The 17,949-nt window shown below is 34.9% G+C and overlaps 1 protein-coding gene across 1 annotated transcript; it reads left to right on the top strand.

Moving 5' to 3' along the window:
• The first annotated feature begins 577 nt into the window (after positions 1-577).
• On the top strand, positions 578-17,221 carry LOC121984360 (probable esterase D14L). The gene is made up of 2 exons (XM_042537252.1): positions 578-1,022; positions 16,556-17,221. The coding sequence occupies exons 1-2, from the start codon at positions 649-651 to the stop codon at positions 16,998-17,000; spliced, it is 819 nt and encodes a 272-aa protein (XP_042393186.1). The 5' UTR covers positions 578-648; the 3' UTR covers positions 17,001-17,221.
• Positions 17,222-17,949: the final 728 nt, after the last annotated feature.

The raw sequence follows: 17,949 nt of genomic DNA, 5'->3' as shown, positions 1-17,949 counted from the left end.
TGGAAATCTGGGTATAAATTGGGGCTTATCACAGAGGCTGTGACAAATACGAGTACGCGAGAGGATCTCTAATCTTTACTCTGATATTTTGGACTCGAATCGTGGCGTCGTTTATTTAAATCGGGCGTCCGCGTGGCGTGCTCCATCTCCAGCGAACGTATCGTCCTGCGTCCACACATTCCCCGCGATGTAGGCGTCGAGAATGATGGTGTGGTCCAACGAGGATACTAGTCCACTTAGATTTTTCTACTAAAAATACAGTTGCAATAATGAAGTGAACTGGCCAGTGAAAGGGATAGCACCGGGGGTGGGGGACTGGCCGATGAAAGGTGGCAAAAGGCGAAACCCTTGCCCTCAGGGCTCCCGCCGCACCCTGTCCAGGGTCATCACGAGGGAGGTAAATCACGGTAGCTCGGTGGCAAGTACGCAGTGGGCCGAGACTTTTTTGCACAGAGATAGGGAATAAATCCCCGTTGCCCTGCGAACTCGAACCCATGTTCTCAGTGGCAAACTTCCACGCCTTTACCAGCCGAGATAACCCCGTGGGGCTGACTGGCCGATGAAAGGGATAGCACGGGGGAGGGAAAGATAAATAGACGAAGAAGAGGAAGAGAGTAAAAGCAGAAGAAGTAGGCAACTCCGAGTAGCATGGGGATCGTGGAGGCGGCGCACAATGTGCGGGTGATTGGCCGGGAGGGGGAACGGGGCACCATCGTCCTGGCGCATGGGTTCGGTACCGATCAGTCGGTTTGGAAGCATCTGGTGCCGCACCTGGTGGAGGACTACCGTGTGGTACTTTTCGACAACATGGGCGCCGGCACCACCAACCCCGACTACTTCGACTTCGACCGCTACGCCACCCTCGAGGGCTATGCCCTTGACCTCCTCGCCATCCTCGAGGAGCTCCGGATTGGACCCTGCATCCTCGTCGGCCACTCGGTCTCCGCTGTTATTGGTGCCATCGCCTCCATCTCCCGACCTGACCTCTTCACCAAGATCGTCATGCTTTCAGCCTCCCCTAGGTATTCATTAAACCCGACCTGATTGTTTGCTTCATCATAAAGACTAAACAAAAGACGTGTACTAGGAAGACGATTCTCTTGTTTATTTGTTTTATTTTCTCAAAATTGACGTTCTTGAGTGTTATATTTTTGTTGGAGGAAGTTTATTGTATATCTATACTTTCTTGTGTGTTATAAACTGGGACCTAATCCACATCCTCAGAGCTAGAGGTAGGGAAGATATCCTCATTGAATAGGGAAGTAGGCTTCGCAAGTACCTTCTATTGGACAAACAGAACTCGTCAAATAAACTTAGCAATATGAACCCAGTCAAATCATAAGAGGAAAGGACCTTGGAGGAAAAGGTCTTAGAGGAAGGATTAATGACTTGCTTAATTGAAGACCTGGTCTCAATAAAAGAAATAAAGATGTAGTAAATAAATCATCCTTGAGAACATAAGTTAAGAGGAAGAACAAGCTATAAGAAAAATCAAGATATTTGAAATTCACAATGTCAAGATTGAGAAATTATCATCACATTCAAAATTAATTGTTGGATCGTATGTTAAAGGGGTGAATAGGCATGAGTACATCTTAATGTTCTTTCATTTGTGTTTGCCTTGGATCAGATTAGTACTTAGTGGAAATAGATAAAATAACAAACACAAAGGAACATATACAATACCACAACCGATTATGTGGATCAGAACCCTCAGTTTCTATTCCACAGCCTGTGATTTGTCGGTGGATCACTCCCAGTAATAGTTTTATATTTTCCCCTCTTCGGACACATTCTAGAGGCGGAGAAACATTCTTTCATAGCAAATGCAGAAGAACTCAAATATACAATAATAACCAAATGATAAAAGTATAGGAATTAAAAGTACTAAAAAAGAATTACTTGGTTGCTTTTGGTTACTATAGATTGCTCACAAAGGTCTTGAAATCCAGCAACACTCTCCTTGGAATAGATCACGAGCATTCTTGTTGAAATTTTCACAAGATTAGCTTTTATAAGTCTCTTATTTGTGAGTGATCAATCGACTACTTGTTGACTATCCATCGACTCCTCTGTGACGCGTGGTTTGCTTCACCTGTAGGTGAACTTGATCTTCCGCTGATTGGTTCATCAACCGACTGCTTTCTTGCCATTAGTCGACTTGACTAGATAAATCATGAAAAAAATCCTCATATTCACAATCTTGTCATCCGTTTTGGCTGTACATGTTGCTTGTTGACTATGTCATTAGTCGACTACTTATAATTATTAATTAATTGTTGCGCACCACTACTCAATTAAATAATCCCAAAACAAAAATATTTTATTGGCATTTTGCTTGGACTGATATCAACGTCATTCGATTGCTCAAATCCTAAATCTAACAAAACATAACTTTGTAGTTTCAGATTCAACCATATCACAATTTTATGGCTTCTAGTTTATCAACCGACTGTAACTCTGACCCAACCACACTAAGGCTGAATTGTACCGCACTAAGAGATCTATCTCAATAACTTACTCATCTTCCTAGTACATGCCGACCTCGATTTATTAGTACTTGAACCTCACCTAGTATTAGATTAACCTCAACCTACTCAAACTTTCTGTACTTAGAGACTTTTCATTCCTAGGACTTTATCTATTGCTAGTATACAGTCGATCTCAGCGTACTAGGACTTCCTGGTGCCCAACCTCATAGTCAAGACTTCCACTTGCCTATCCAGACTTCCATTTGTCTAGCCTCGCTGCTAAGACTTTCACTTGTTCGGCCTCATCGCTAGGATTTTCACACCTGACTAGAGTTCACTCTGCTAGGAATACAATCAAAGTCCATTGAAAATACATGGAAAAGATCATGAGTTTATAAGATGAAAAATATCTTCATTGGTACGAGACGTTTTGTATAGAGCCAAAAAAACAAATGTATGAGGACTTAGGCCAAAGTGGACAATATTATACCATTATAGAGATATATGAATTTTCTTGGTCCTAGCAAGTGGTATCATGGTCCAGATTCAACCATATGAGTGGAATAATGGCCTTGAACAAAGGAGGTGGAGGTTCCAAACTTTAAGAAAAAAGTCCAAGCAGGTCAAAGGTCACCAGATTCTTGGTAAAAATCTTGGGGAGTGAATCCTAGGTAGTAAAAAATCCAAGCAAGTCAAGGGTAACCAGATGCTTGGTGGAAATTATGGGGAATGCACACTAGATGGTGAAAAAGTCTTAGAGGAGAGGAGTGATCTCGATTGACCGGATGCTTAAGGGGAGTCTTGAGGGGAGGTCCGGAGCAAATGAATGGTGACCGGATATTTGAAGGGAGACCCAAACCATGAGAATAATAGTAGTCCTTAGTTTAAGGGAAAGATTATTGGAAATACAATTAAAGTCCCACATTAGAAATACATTAAAAAATTGTAAGTTTGTAAGATACAAGATATCTCCATTGGTACAAGACCTTTTGGGTAGAGTCAAAAAACAAATCCATAAGGGCTTAGGCCTAAAGTGAACTAACACACTCCTCTAGAACTTCTCCCAAGCATTTAGTTACCTTTGACTTGGATTTTAAACTTTGTCAAGCATCTAATCCTCCATTACCTACCTAGGAACCTACCTCAACTTCTTATCATATGTCTAACATTTAGTTCTCCATACCTATTAGAACTTCTCATTGTTAACACTGGTTAAACTTTCCAATGATCCACTTACACTTCTCATCAATTGAGTTTCCTCTAGTCAACCATGACCCACTTGGGCTTCCCGTCAACCAAGCGTGGTCAACTTTTATCCACTTAAACTTTTCTCTTGTAATTACTTGTTGGACTTTCCATCTTCTTCCAACACCTTAGTTTAGTCAACCTTAATCGACTTGGATTTCTCTCTTGCCAACTCTTTTTTGGATTTTCAACTTCTTCCAACACCTCCTCAACGAATGTCAAATATCTGGTTGACCTTAATCTATTTGAATTTCTTACACCGTCAAATATCCTATTTGGCACCTTATTCTCAATAATCAAATATTTTATTCAAATATATTGCTCAAACATTTAAACGATACACCATGGTTAATGTTGACCAAGGGTCGATTGCATTGACATTAATAACACATGTCAAATCATCAACAAGATTAAATTGAAAGCGTACTTGAATCCATAAGGCATAAAAGATTAGGGTTGTTGACACACCCATGTCTAAATCTTTTTTTTTTGTAGAGTCTTTAAATCAGTCACTGATATGATGTGAATGAAAAACTTATCATTATGTTTAAGTTGGAGACTTCAACCTATTTATTTGCAATTTTTATTTTATTTTGGTCTATTATAAAAATAAAATAAAATAATTTGGTCTCCATATAACTCCACCCATGACGAACCAGTCATGGTTAGTCCTAAGCTCGGATAAAGGACGGATAAAGGAGGAGGGTTGCGTTAAGTTGCTGGCCAACGTTAAAACTATGACAAATGTTCAATAAATGGTCTCTATATATTAAAGTTCATACCATATGAGATGTTTTAAAAGTTTAATAACTTGATAAATCTCATTGTTCACTTTTAATGGCCAAAACAATAGTTATAATATAAAATGATATGTATGTCCACTTTATTTAATTTTTCTAATAGTCTTCCATTTAGCCATATATGTCACTTTGTAATTGTACATTAATAAACAACTTTACGAGCTCAACATTGCTATCTTCATAAAACATCAACTACATTAATATAGGCTTAGAGCGATCTTTGTTACAATTACGGTAACAAGACCCATACAAACACAATATATAAGTATATCATTCACACCCTTGCATGTTATATGCTCATAAAACACTTTAGGTGGTACACCCTTAGCAAATTCACAATCATGGAGTTTGTATTGATGTGTTTAACACTTGAAGACTCTGAATCCTTTATTTGACAAATACAGATTTTGACAATTAGAAATTTGATGTCAATATGCTTTGATCTTGGTGAACTTTGTTGTTTTTAGCATAAAACTCAATGACTTTATTATCACAATTTATTCTTAATAGTCTCTTAATGTCATTGGCAATTTTTAGCCTAGTGATAACATTCCGCAAACATGTTGCTTGATTTGATGCCTTAAAACAAAACAAAATATAAATTTCTTCAATGAAACAACTCATATTAACAAGAAAATATACCCTCTAGTGAGAAGTGGACCTAAGAATGCTGACCATTTGGATGAGCTTCCATGAGTGCTTCCTGATTTACCTTGATAGTCGGTGGGAAACTTCCGTGAGACTGAGTCGATCACTTCGAAGAGTAGGCGATTCGAATAGCTGAATACCTAGATTACCAAAAATATATATATATAGCTAAAAGTGAATCTTTTGCTATTGAGACAACTATCCAAATTGGAGTCTGAATATCATAGATGATTTCATTTTCAATATGTGAGCATATGACCTTTTGTTCTTTTCGATATCATTTCTTGAGCATTGGTTTATCACCTTTAGCAATCAGTGTAGCTCCAAATGCACAATTCTTCATGTCATATCTATTAAGCACCTAATCCATATATGTTGTTTATAATAAGGTAAGTATACAACGAGAACAATCTCAATGAATTTGTATGCCCAATAAAGCATATGCATCCAAGATCTTTCATTTTAAAATTGTTTATTAGAAATTTCTTGGTTTCATGTAATAAGCCTATATCGTTGCTTGATAATAGAATATATAAGACAAGAAGAATAAATTTGCTTCCACAAATGTATTGTTCAATTGAGGAATACATTGGATTCAAAATTATAGGGTTGCATTATATATATTGTTTCTTCAATATCACCATTGAGAAATAGGGTCTTTATATCTATTTGATGTAACTCCAAAGGGTTTTTCAATGAAACTGGAGAGGAAGTCTCTTTATAATTAATGCCTTCCTTTTGAGTAAAATCCTTTGTGACTGTACGCTCGTTATAGCTTTCGATATTGCCTTTCAAATGTTGTTTGCTTTTGAAAATTCATTTGTAACCTATTGGTTTCACTCATTTAGGCAATTCAATAAGAGCCTACATGCCATTGTCTTGCATTGATTTCATATCATCTTTTTATGACATTTATCCACTTATGAGAGTGTGCACTTTATTTGGATTAACTGAAAGTGATTGAATCATCTTCACTCCTATATCAAATTCATGCTCTTGGAGATACATTATATAATCATTTAAGATTGTCGATCTCCTCTCTCTAGTAGATCTCTTTAATGACAGTTCCAATTGAGCTTGTTGTTCCTCCTATATTGAAGGTATCTTAGGATTAATTTGACTATCTATATTTGCATCTTGCATAATGATAGATAGAATTAGGAGATCACTATAGCTATAATAGTAGGAACAAGGGCACCTTCCTTATCAAAAACAATATCCATAATATTCTTGAGTCGAACACTATCATTATATTCAACATCATCAATGAATTTAGCATTCCTTCAATTACAACAAGTCTTATCCCACGGGGTTGACTATATAGATCTTTTTATGTCATTAGATTCTCTCCCCTACTATATCATCATTTATATTTAAATAAATTTTATCTTATTTTATTGGTGCTAACCAAGTCTTTTTTTTGGTCTTCTTCCTCGTTTGATGTGCACATTTGTCATAGTTTCATATTCCCTAAATGGAGCATTTATTTGTCATATAAGTACATATCCTTACCATCTTAAACATGTCTTCCAAAGTTTTCCTTCAATAGGTGCAACCCGACTTTCTCTCTAATATTTTCATTTCTTATCCCGCTCATCATTGTATTGTTCGCACATCCACCTAACGTTCACTCATCTTCTGCTCATATTGCTTGAGTCATAGTCCAATATTCAACTCTATATAACATAGCATATCTAACCGTCATTTTGTAAAACTTTCCTTTATATCTTAGAGATACTTTATCATCATAAAGAACATCTAACGGTCTCCTCTATTTTAACCATCCAGTTTTATTCTATGGAAGACATTTCTTTTTCAATCCCTCCATCCCACTTATATTTGTCTAATTATATCTAATATTACTAAACTTAAATTTCATATATTCTGTCTTTACTTTACTAAGCCTAAATCCTTTTACTTCTAGTATTTCCAGCTAAGATTCGAGTTTAGCATTTACTTATTTACGTGTCTTATCTACCAAATCAATATCATTTGCAAATAGCATGCAGTGGTACCGTATCTTAGATGTGTCTAGTGAATATGTCCATGATTAGTGTAAAAATATAAAGACATAGAGCTAATCCTTGATGTAACCATATCTTTACGGGAAATGCTTCAATTAATCCATCTGAAGTCTTCACTCTTGTCATTACATCCTTATACATATTTTTAATTAGTTCAATATACATTATACTAATACCTCTTTTTTTTAGAATTCTCTATATAATTTCTCTTGAGACTCTTATAAGCTTTTTTTAAGGTCGACGAATACCATATATGAGTCTTGCTTCCGTCCTAATACTTTTTAATTAGTTTCTTAAGAAGATATATAGTTTATATTGTCGACCTTTCAAGCATAAATCCAAATTAATTTTTAGTCTCTTACTCTTTTCCAAAGTTTTATGGTATGACTCATTAGTTTAATACTCGTATAGTTTGCACAATTTTGTATATCTCTTTTATTCTTATATAAGGAAACTAGAGTACATACCCTCCACTGATTGAGCATTTTTTAATATCAGGTTGAATAAGTTTATAAGTCATTCAATACCTTATTTCCCTATGAGACATTTCTATATCTCTATCGGAATATCATCTAATCCAACTGCTTTTCCATTTTACATCTCATTTCAATCTTGTTCTACTTCTAAAGTTTAAATTCTACGATAAAAATTTAAAATTTTTATAGTCACCTATTTAAGTTACTTAAGTTAAGTTGACCACCTAAACTTTCATTAAAAAGTGAATAAAAAAATACTCTTTCATGACTCTTTAATTTCCTCATCATTACTAGTACTTTATTGCATTCATCTTTAATACATCTTATTTGATAAAATCTTTTGTCTTCCTCTCTCTCACTTTAGCTTTTCAAATATCTCTTTCCTCTTTTTTTGTATCTAATTTTTGATATAAGTGTTCAAAAGTTTCATTTTTAACTTCATTCATTTGCTTTTTTAGCCTCTTTCTTGGCTACTATCTATTTTTCTAAGTTTTCCTCATTCTTACATGTATATAATACTTTATAGACTATTCGTTTTTCCATTTACTTTCTCTTGTACTTTTCTCATTTCACCACCAAGATTTTCTTTCACTTACTGAGTACATTTTTGGCTATTATTTTCAATTTAGATATCATTTTATCTTATGTCGTATTCGAGTCGCTGTATATTCCTCCTAATACTTGTCGTCCTATCCTCTCCTTAAATATGTTTTATTTTTCATTCTTTAATTTCTACCAATTAATTCTAGGAGTCGTGCATATTTTCCTTCTATTGAACTATATTTGAGGTGTATATCCAACATTACTAACCTATGTTGGGTAATTAAATTTTCTGGATAACTTTGTAATCTTTATAAATCTTTCTATCCTTCTTCCTAACTATAAGAAAATTAATTTGTGATTTATTATTCCTACTTTTGAACATGACCTTCTCTTTTCTTAAAAAAATATATTAGTTAGTATAAGGTCATATGCTATTGCAAAATCCGATATAGTTTTCCCTTCTTCATTTCTTGTTCCAAATCTATAACCCCATGCACCCTATCATATTTCTCATTTTTCACTCCTACATGCTTATTTAGACATCCTTATATTAAAATTATTTTAGTTGCCGTTATATTTTGTAATACCTCATCTAGGTCATCTCAAATCTAGATTTGATGTGTTCGTCTAATCTTATTTGAGGTGCATATATGCTAATTACATTAATACTTTCTTTCGTCACTGCTATCTTGAGAGCTAAACTTCTATTTTCCTTTCTAGCTACTCTTACTACTTCATCCTTCAGCGAACTATCGACAAAAATACCTACTCTATTTCTTGTTTTACTCCTTTTTACTATAACATAAAATCTGAATTCTCAATCATATTGGCCTTCTCTCCTAACCATTTTATCTCTGATACACATAAAATATTACTTCTTCTCCTAGTCATTCTATCTATAACCTTCATTGCTTTACTGATGAGTGTTTCTAGATTCCATGTTCTAAATCTTAGACAATAGATTTTCTATAATATTTTTGTCTTACCCAACTTATGCCGTAAGAACTCTTGTATATTTAACACTATATCAAAGTTCTCATGGAAATGTAGCGGTCCTTCCCAATATGTTAGCATTCCTTATCTCTAAAAATGACTTACTTGAGGGATCATAAAAGTTAAAATCTCTTGATCTTTAGAAGTATTTAATAAAGTGTAGGTTATTGTTCTTAGTCCAACATTCCTTCATTAGGCATATATAGCCTAGCTTCAAACAACTTCAAACATGATGTAAATGTCTGATACTATACTTTTTCCCATCTATAGTTCATATGAAGTTTTAGCTACTATTTCATTAAGAACAAGGTTAAGGATATAAAATGTAGTTTTAAGTCTTTTATCCTAAGTGATTCTGGTAAAGAAGAATAATCTATCACACTTCTAACTATACCCTTTAGGGTCCTAATTTCGTCTCTCAGCTATATCATTTTGACTTAGAATCCTTGGGATGGAATAAGATATTGACTTGTGTCGGTTGACACGGGTAGAATTTACTATTTCACTTGTCGATCGACACCAAAACCTTCAACAACGAGCAGAGCCACAAAGCAGCGACGGTCTCATGGAGGTTTTGTGGCCAGGAGAGGCTGCTGCGAGAAACCTCACTGCTAAACAAGGCAACTGTGAGGCAACGATGCCTTACGCGAGGCCCTGTGACCAAGCGATGCTGCCACAAGGCCCCGCGGCCAAGTTAGGTCTCCGTGAGGTCGTAGTGGCCGCGCTTGATCTTTGGCTCATGATGAAAGGTCGCTGCCTTGTGGTGACCTTGCTTAGCCACGAGGCTTTAGTTGTGTTATTTTTTTTCTTCTTTTATTTTCAATTCCATCTTTTTCTTTCCACCATTAATTCTTTTCCTTATCTTTATTTTTTTCTACTGTTAGTTCCTTTTGGTAACATAGAGACTAAGGGAGAAAAAAATATTTAATTTTTTTCTTTTCTCATTGCGAGAAAGGATAGAAAAGGGAATATAATATAATTCTTAAACACTACTATGATTGATCTAAATTATTCTATATATAAATTTGGTTTAATTTTAAATTGAAACCTACATGATCTTGATCACCATGTCTATTTGGTAGACTCCAACTAATCCTAAATCGACTAACATTGAATCCTAATTTTTAAAATATTAGTTTTATTAGCTTAATTATTTATTTTAAAATATATATATATATAATATGAAATTTTTAAATAAGATAAACTTTGATATTTAAAAGATTTTATGTGTTCTAACTTTTCTAATGTCAACATGACAACTTTTCTAACATTTGTCCATCTTTGTATGCCACTTGCGCTGTCCTTTGTGTCTTTATTCATTGTTTCAATCAACATGAAATGCTTTTCTCAACAAGTACATTGTTTTGCAAAGATCTTTATACAACTCCTTGAAATATTCTAATAAGCTTTGTTGGAAGTTGTCATCCATAGTTAGTTAATCTCATGCCAATTTGTTATAGACATTAAGGAACGAGCGCCACACGTAACAATAAGGGGAGGTTTGATGGATGTAGTGATGGTGGTAACCTATTTCACAAAGGCAATAGTGAGTATCAATAGCAGTGAGAAGCATAGAAATGATTAGGAGCAGTGAGAGAGAAGACATAGGTTGGAGGAGAGATAGGGAGACTTAGAGATTACAAGAGAATACTAATTTATTATTTCTTAATTTATTTTATCGTTCATGCTACATTAATTACTTTTATAGAGAAAACATATAATTGGTTCCTTATTTCTCAATCTTCCTTCAAGTTATTCTCAAGAATGATTCAGTTACTGAGTCGTTATTGTCTTTTTTATTCAGAATAGTCTTAGATCACTGCCTAGTCTTTGAATCATTCCACTGAGACTTTCTCCTCCAAGATTTTTTCCCCTTTTGATTTATTTGGGTCAATTCAGTGGTAATATATAGCAGGATATTAATGCCAACTTAGTTGTAATTGAATTATAAGTACTCTGGTGTATACTGTTATTTTGGCAAAGTCAATAGAAAACGTGATACTGCTGCTGATTTAGTTGATGTTGGTATATATTTGTTTTTCTCCTTTTCATTATGTCATGAGAGAAAATTTCATTAAGATGATATGTTCAAACTAACTTTTATGATATGGATTTCCTAAGTATGTTAGAATAGTGGATTGGGGATCTCTTTAGATATTGTGCCTAGGTTTGGATAGACTTTGTAGGAGATGAGGGTTGTTCGTTTTCCTTGGTACATATTTTAGACAATGATCTGATGGCAGATGCTATTGAATTACCCTTTTTTTCTTCATGATATCTATCACCTTCGAATAGGAACACACTTACATATGTTGTAAAACATTATCCTTAAATGTAGACTCAACAACAACAACAACAACAACCAAGCCTTTTCCCACTAGGTGGGGTCGGCTGTATGAATCCTTTTACGCCATTGAGCTCTATCTCCTATTATATCATCATCTATATTTAAATAATTTTATCTTGTTTTATTGTTGCTAACCAAGTCTTTTTTGGTCTTCCTCTTCCTCGTTTGATATTCATGTTTATCATAGTTTCACATCGCCTAACTGGAGCATTTATTGGTCGTCTAAGTACATGTCCGTACTATCTTAAACGTGTCTCTCGGAGTTTGTCCTCAATAGATGCAACTCCGACTTTCTCTCTAATGCTCTCATTCCTTATTTTGTCCATCTTCGTATGTCCACACATCCACCTTAACATCCTCATCTCTGCAACTCTCATCTTATGCTCATGTGCTCGAGTTATAGCCCAACATTCAGCTCCATATAACATAGCAGGTCTAACAGCGGTTTTATAGAACTTACCTTTACGTTTAAGAGGTACTTTACGATCACATAAAACACTCGACGCTCCCCTCCATTTCACCCATCCTGCTTGTATTCTATATAAGACATCTCTCTCAATCCCTCCATTATTTTGTAAAAATGATCCTAAATATTTAAATCTCTCGGTTCCGGGCAACTCGTCCTCTCCTATCTTAACAATTGTTTCATTACCTCTAATATTGCTAAATTTAAATTCCATATATTCTGTCTTTAATCTACTAAGCTTAAAACCTTTCCCTTCTAGTGTTTCCCTCCAAGATTCTAGCTTAGCATTTACTCCTTCACGTGTCTCATCTACCAAAATAATATCATCTGCAAACAACATGCACCACGGTACTGTGTCTTGAATGTGCGTCCTTAAATGTAGACTCATTACAATAAAAACAAGAACAACAAGCCTTTATCCTACTAAGTGGAGTCAGTTATATGGATCCTCCCATAAATAATATTTGCTTATGTTTTATGTTGGCTAGCATAATCCTTCTCCTTTATCTAGGATTGAGACCGACCATGACTAATATTGGCCATGGACGGATTTAAATGCAGACTCTATTCAACAAGGAAAATCGTTAGTGCCCTAAGTAGTCACCTCAACACTGTATATTACTCTAATATCACTTCATATTTATATCTGTAAGATTGGTATATTTAAGTACATTCTAATAAAATTATTTACAATCAAGTCTTTAATTTCCTATTTACAAACCAGTCTTCAAATTTCCCTCTTAAGATTGCTTTATAATAGTATAAAATCTAAGATCTATTACAGACAGTCATCAAATTTGTTAATTGTCATTTAATCTAATAATAGAAGGAACTTCTTGGACTATACCTTTTTCTTAATAAAATGAAAATCAACTATATATGTTTTGTCTTCATGAAATATTCGATTGGAAGCTATGCATGACAATTTCATTATCATAATATGATTTAATCGACTTAGTAAGACCATTATGTAGTTTGATCATTAGCTGTTTGAGATAGATAAGTTCACATGTGGCTTGAGCTATAGCTCTGTATTCATCTTTTGCACTTGATTTAGCTACTACAATTTGGTTCTTGGCTCTTATAAAAATCAGATCATCTCCTAGAAAAACAGCTTGATGTTGATAAATGTAAACTGTTTTCTAGATGTACAAGCAGATATATATCACTCAATCTACATTCATATATCCTAAAACTTGAAATTGGACATGATCATTATTGAAGTTAAATATGATCACAATGTAAAAGGTCTTTCCTATAACATTCTTAATGCATCCTAAGATCCTTAGCTTTGCCTCCCAAGTAATTAAGTGGTCATAATAAAATGTATATGTTGTGTATTGTTGAGTGTGAAGTAATTCAACTTTCCAACTATTATTCTTTACTTAGAACAAATAGTTGTTGGGAAATAATTATTTCACGTGGTTGGGTTTGAGTAGTTTCTGGTGTTTGACAATAGGAAATGTGTTACTTGATTTCTGCATCAATTACATAAAAAGATTAGGTATAATGTACATGGAGCTCGTTGACTTTACAGAGTTGAGTTGGTTTTTTTTCACTTTTTGGCTTAACGACTCAGTATGAGGTGGATTCATAGGTGTGGAGGGTTAGATGACATAAAGCGAGCTCAGGGAGATTAGTACATTCGATCTACTAAAAGCCCAACATGAGGTGAATTTTAGCGCATAAAGCATATAGTGATTGCAGTTGCGATCATGGAGATTGTGTGTTTGATCCAGAATGGTGGAGTTGTAGGTATGGAGGACTAAATAACATAGAGTGAGCTCATGGAGTTTAGTGTATTCGATGGACTAGACTATGCATGGAACATTTGGTAATTTAAGACTTTGAGGTATGAGAGCATGAAATATTACAAAAGTGAATTGTAATAGGGGATTTTGTATTTGGGTAGAATCATTGTAAATTATGTATATAACTAGGTAGGGATACACTACCTAGTGACTTGGTATGAAGCCTTCAATTAGGGGTCTCTTATTCTAAGTCTACTTAGCTGATTTCCAGGACTTTTTTGCATAAGCTTACAGTGTGTAAGTCAAGTAAAGGAGAGATCACCAATTGGAATCAATCCAATCAAATTATATCTTGTGGAGTAGTTCGTAGTGGAACTTTTGGGAGTGATTCACTAGACGTGCCATATGCAGTTAATTAAGAGTGGGGTCGCCAAACTACATTATATTGATTTGTTTGCGCTGTGCATTTGTCTATTTTATTTTCACTTCATACTCTTGGCACGATCAAACAGTCAACTGATTACACACACACATGCTCCCTCGCACTACCAATGATTTGACTTGTCTTTGTATTTGCGAGAGAATTTAATTTAAGGGCACTATCTATTTTACCCCATCCCCCTCTAACCAAGCTATTCATTAGATCCTATCAATTAATATCATAGTCAAGTTCTCTAGACTCAGACTGACATCCTAAGAGTAAGAGTAGTGACTAACATTCAATTTTTCAATCTGGAATACAATGAAGTAAATTTTGAATATTGGAAGATGAAGATGGACTGCATCTTTAAAATTGATTTTGAGGTGTACATGGTTGTGCATAGAGGCTTTAAGTTCCAAAAAAAACGAACAAAAAATTCTCAAGAGGATAGTGGATGATATTGAGAAGTTTGAAGGCAATGAGTCGGTCAAGGAAGTCATTGAGAATGGATTATGTAATGAAGTATTGAGCAAGATCAAAGATTACATAGATACAAGGAATTTTTGGAATAAGGTAGTCAATCTTTATGAAAACAAATACAAGAAGCTTTAAGTTGATTAAGGGAAAGAAGCAACAATTTGTTGAGGTGATTGAATCCAAGAAACCATAAATTGAGAAGGAAGATGATGACTCAATTGTTGATAGCATTGTAAATGGTGAACATGGGAAATTATTTCATCCTTTGAGTCCTTGGAGAATGAGCCATCAACATCCTTTTTCCATGTTCTAGTTCATAAAAGTGTAGCTACTTTGCTAAGTTCCCATCAAGTGGTTTCCACATCTATTTGCTATATCTCATAATTGTGATATGTAACTATGACAAGCAAAATCTGAATGGATTTAATTACGATCACCAGCGAAAAGGTTTTATAATAGTTATATATCTATATGTTGTGTTTCACGTCTATCTTCTTTCTATTTGCACTAGATGGATTTACTTTTAGGTGGATCAATCAAAGTCATACATTTTATTGACACACAAAGTCCACTAAGACTTTATAGCTCCAAATTATTTTTTGAAATTGATATTTGGTACCTCTTTCTCTGAGGTTTTAGATTCTTCATCCACCAAAAAAAGCACATCACCAGGTGTAAAAATTTGAAATCTATATACCACAAATTTTTTTATAGACCTTATCAGTCTTACATGATCCGTGTGTCTTGAGTTGTGGTATAATAATAAGTTATGACTGTTTTTCAACTCGTTTAACAGTGCTTCAGTTTGTGGTTCGGCTTCAACCTCTTTAAAGCTTAATCTTATGATTGTTTTTCAACTTACGATTGTTTTTCTCCCATGCAGTCATGTTTTGCAAACATTCTCATTGCTTTTTATTTGGTTATGAATATTACCTTTGGTTGTTAATTTTATCACATGCTGTCTTCGTAGTCAAAGATCTTGTCTAATGAAATATTACTGATACTTTAACTCTTTATTTATCCCTTCCATACTCTTATAGATATGGACATTCGGTCACCAACATTTCTGGTGCACATTCCATATTTCTATTGATCATATGTGAAATAGCTGCATCAACAGTTGGATGCGCACCCATGGCCAATAATCGTACCTGAGTTCAAGTAGCATACATATAGTCAATCCCATATGCTGTGGACTAACCTGACTTGTTAATGGTGATGACAATGATGCTACCTTGTTTTCTCTAGTTTTGGTTGATCTGATTACTCTGTCTTCAAATTTCAACATAAAACCTGACTAATCAACATAATTATCACAAGCTGAAAATTAAGAGATAACATTTGGATGATTGTCTGATTCTTCATAGTGAAAATTGAAAGGTCGAAGTGTGATGCATACATTGCTGAACGTGTTGAAGGGAACCTATAGACTAGTTTCACTTGATGAAAAAATTGCTTTGTCAGCGAATTTCATAAACAAAGTTGAAGGCAAGCAGACAATTGAAAGGACATAACATTTACATGATTGTCGGATGCTTTTTAACTAATTTGTATGCATACATTGCTGAACACATGTTGCAGTAAGGTTGCTGCCTTTTGAAGGATGAATTATAAGCCATACGCTCCTTGTAATCTAATTTTTTAGTAGATGCTGTTAATGTTTCTGAAATATATTTCCAAAGAGATTGCAGTCTCAATTATTCTTTTTTACAATTTCTGGTCCAGAATGTGATGATATAATAATTTTTCAGAACTGCCTGTCAGGTACCATAGGCACTTAATTCTTCAAATATTCAGCAAATGTTAGCCAGCAGCTACATCTCTACTTGCCATTTTCATTCTACTCTAATATTGATGACTTTTTACGGGTGCACCTACTACTGTACCTTGCAGGTATTTAAATGAAGCGGACTATTTTGGGGGGTTTGAACAGGAAGATTTGGATCAGCTCTTTGATGCGATGAGATCAAACTTTAAGGCATGGGTATCTGGATTTGCACCATTAGCGGTGGGTGGAGACATGGATTCTGTAGCAGTTCAAGAGTTCAGCAGGACATTATTCAACATTCGCCCAGACATTGCCTTGAGTGTGGCCCAGACAATATTCCAGAGTGACTTGAGGAGCATCCTTGGTTATGTTTCTGTTCCTTGCCACATCCTGCAGAGTAGCAAAGATCTTGCAGTTCCCGTAGTGGTGTCTGAATACTTGCACCAGAACCTTGGTGGCGAATCCATTGTGGAGGTAATGTCCTCTGAGGGCCATCTCCCACAGCTTAGTTCTCCGGACATCGTCATTCCTGTTCTTCTCAGGCACATAAGGTACGACATTGCAGTATAACAACGATATCCAAGTCTACATTAACTAGAATAATCCTCTCTTGTAATTAACTACATTAGCATCTATATTTTGCTTGAAATGTTGTAAACTACGTGATTCATTGTGTTTGTAGAATTAAGGGACGTTATTGTCCTAGTTATGTTAGTGAACTCAGCGAAGTGATCGGATAAATGTACTAGTTACTGACATGATTCAAGAACTTCTAAATTAATATTTATCTCCGTGCTTAATTGGTAAATTGTGTATGCACCAACGCTTATATTATATTTAAAACATTACCATTTGACTTTCTTCTGTCAATAGATTATACATGCGCGACTATATTGGCCTGTCCACAGCTTTTCAATTCTATTAGAACTCATTTTCATGCACGAAGGCGCTGATCGATCTTGACTGTCACATTTTCATTGCAAGCCATTTTCAAACACAATCCAAAGAATGCTCCGCCGTGGCATATCAATTCATGAGCAAAAGACAAATCCAAAAGTGCCAATCTATTAATTGAAGTACTTAGTGCATACCATAATATATTTTTACTACCACCATTAAACTTGCAAGCTTAAAGAAATTGATATTATCAATTGTTGTATTACTAGTGAGAAGAAAGCAAGAACATAATTTTAATGGAAATTTACCTTTAAATTTGGACAAATAGAGGCGAGCATGGAAAACTAAGGACAAGAGATCTAGAGAGAAATAGAAACATTAATAAACAAGGTCATGTCTTTAATAGTTGGGTAAGATATCATTAAACTATAAGTAGATGTTACGCCGGCCCTAGGGTTGACTCAGTTGGTAAGTATATGACATAATGACTATAGTGGTCTGAGGGTTGAAATTCGATAGAGGATTTCATCACCTCCGTGGGTCTCTGTCCATGCATTTATCAAATTAGATTTATATTGAACTCTCTTTCAATGACGTGAGATAGTTGTGAGACAACCGTTAA

The sequence above is a fragment of the Zingiber officinale genome, chromosome 5B (assembly GCF_018446385.1).
Source record: "Zingiber officinale cultivar Zhangliang chromosome 5B, Zo_v1.1, whole genome shotgun sequence".
NCBI lineage: Eukaryota > Viridiplantae > Streptophyta > Magnoliopsida > Zingiberales > Zingiberaceae > Zingiber > Zingiber officinale.
This window is presented reverse-complemented; position numbering and strand designations above follow the sequence as displayed.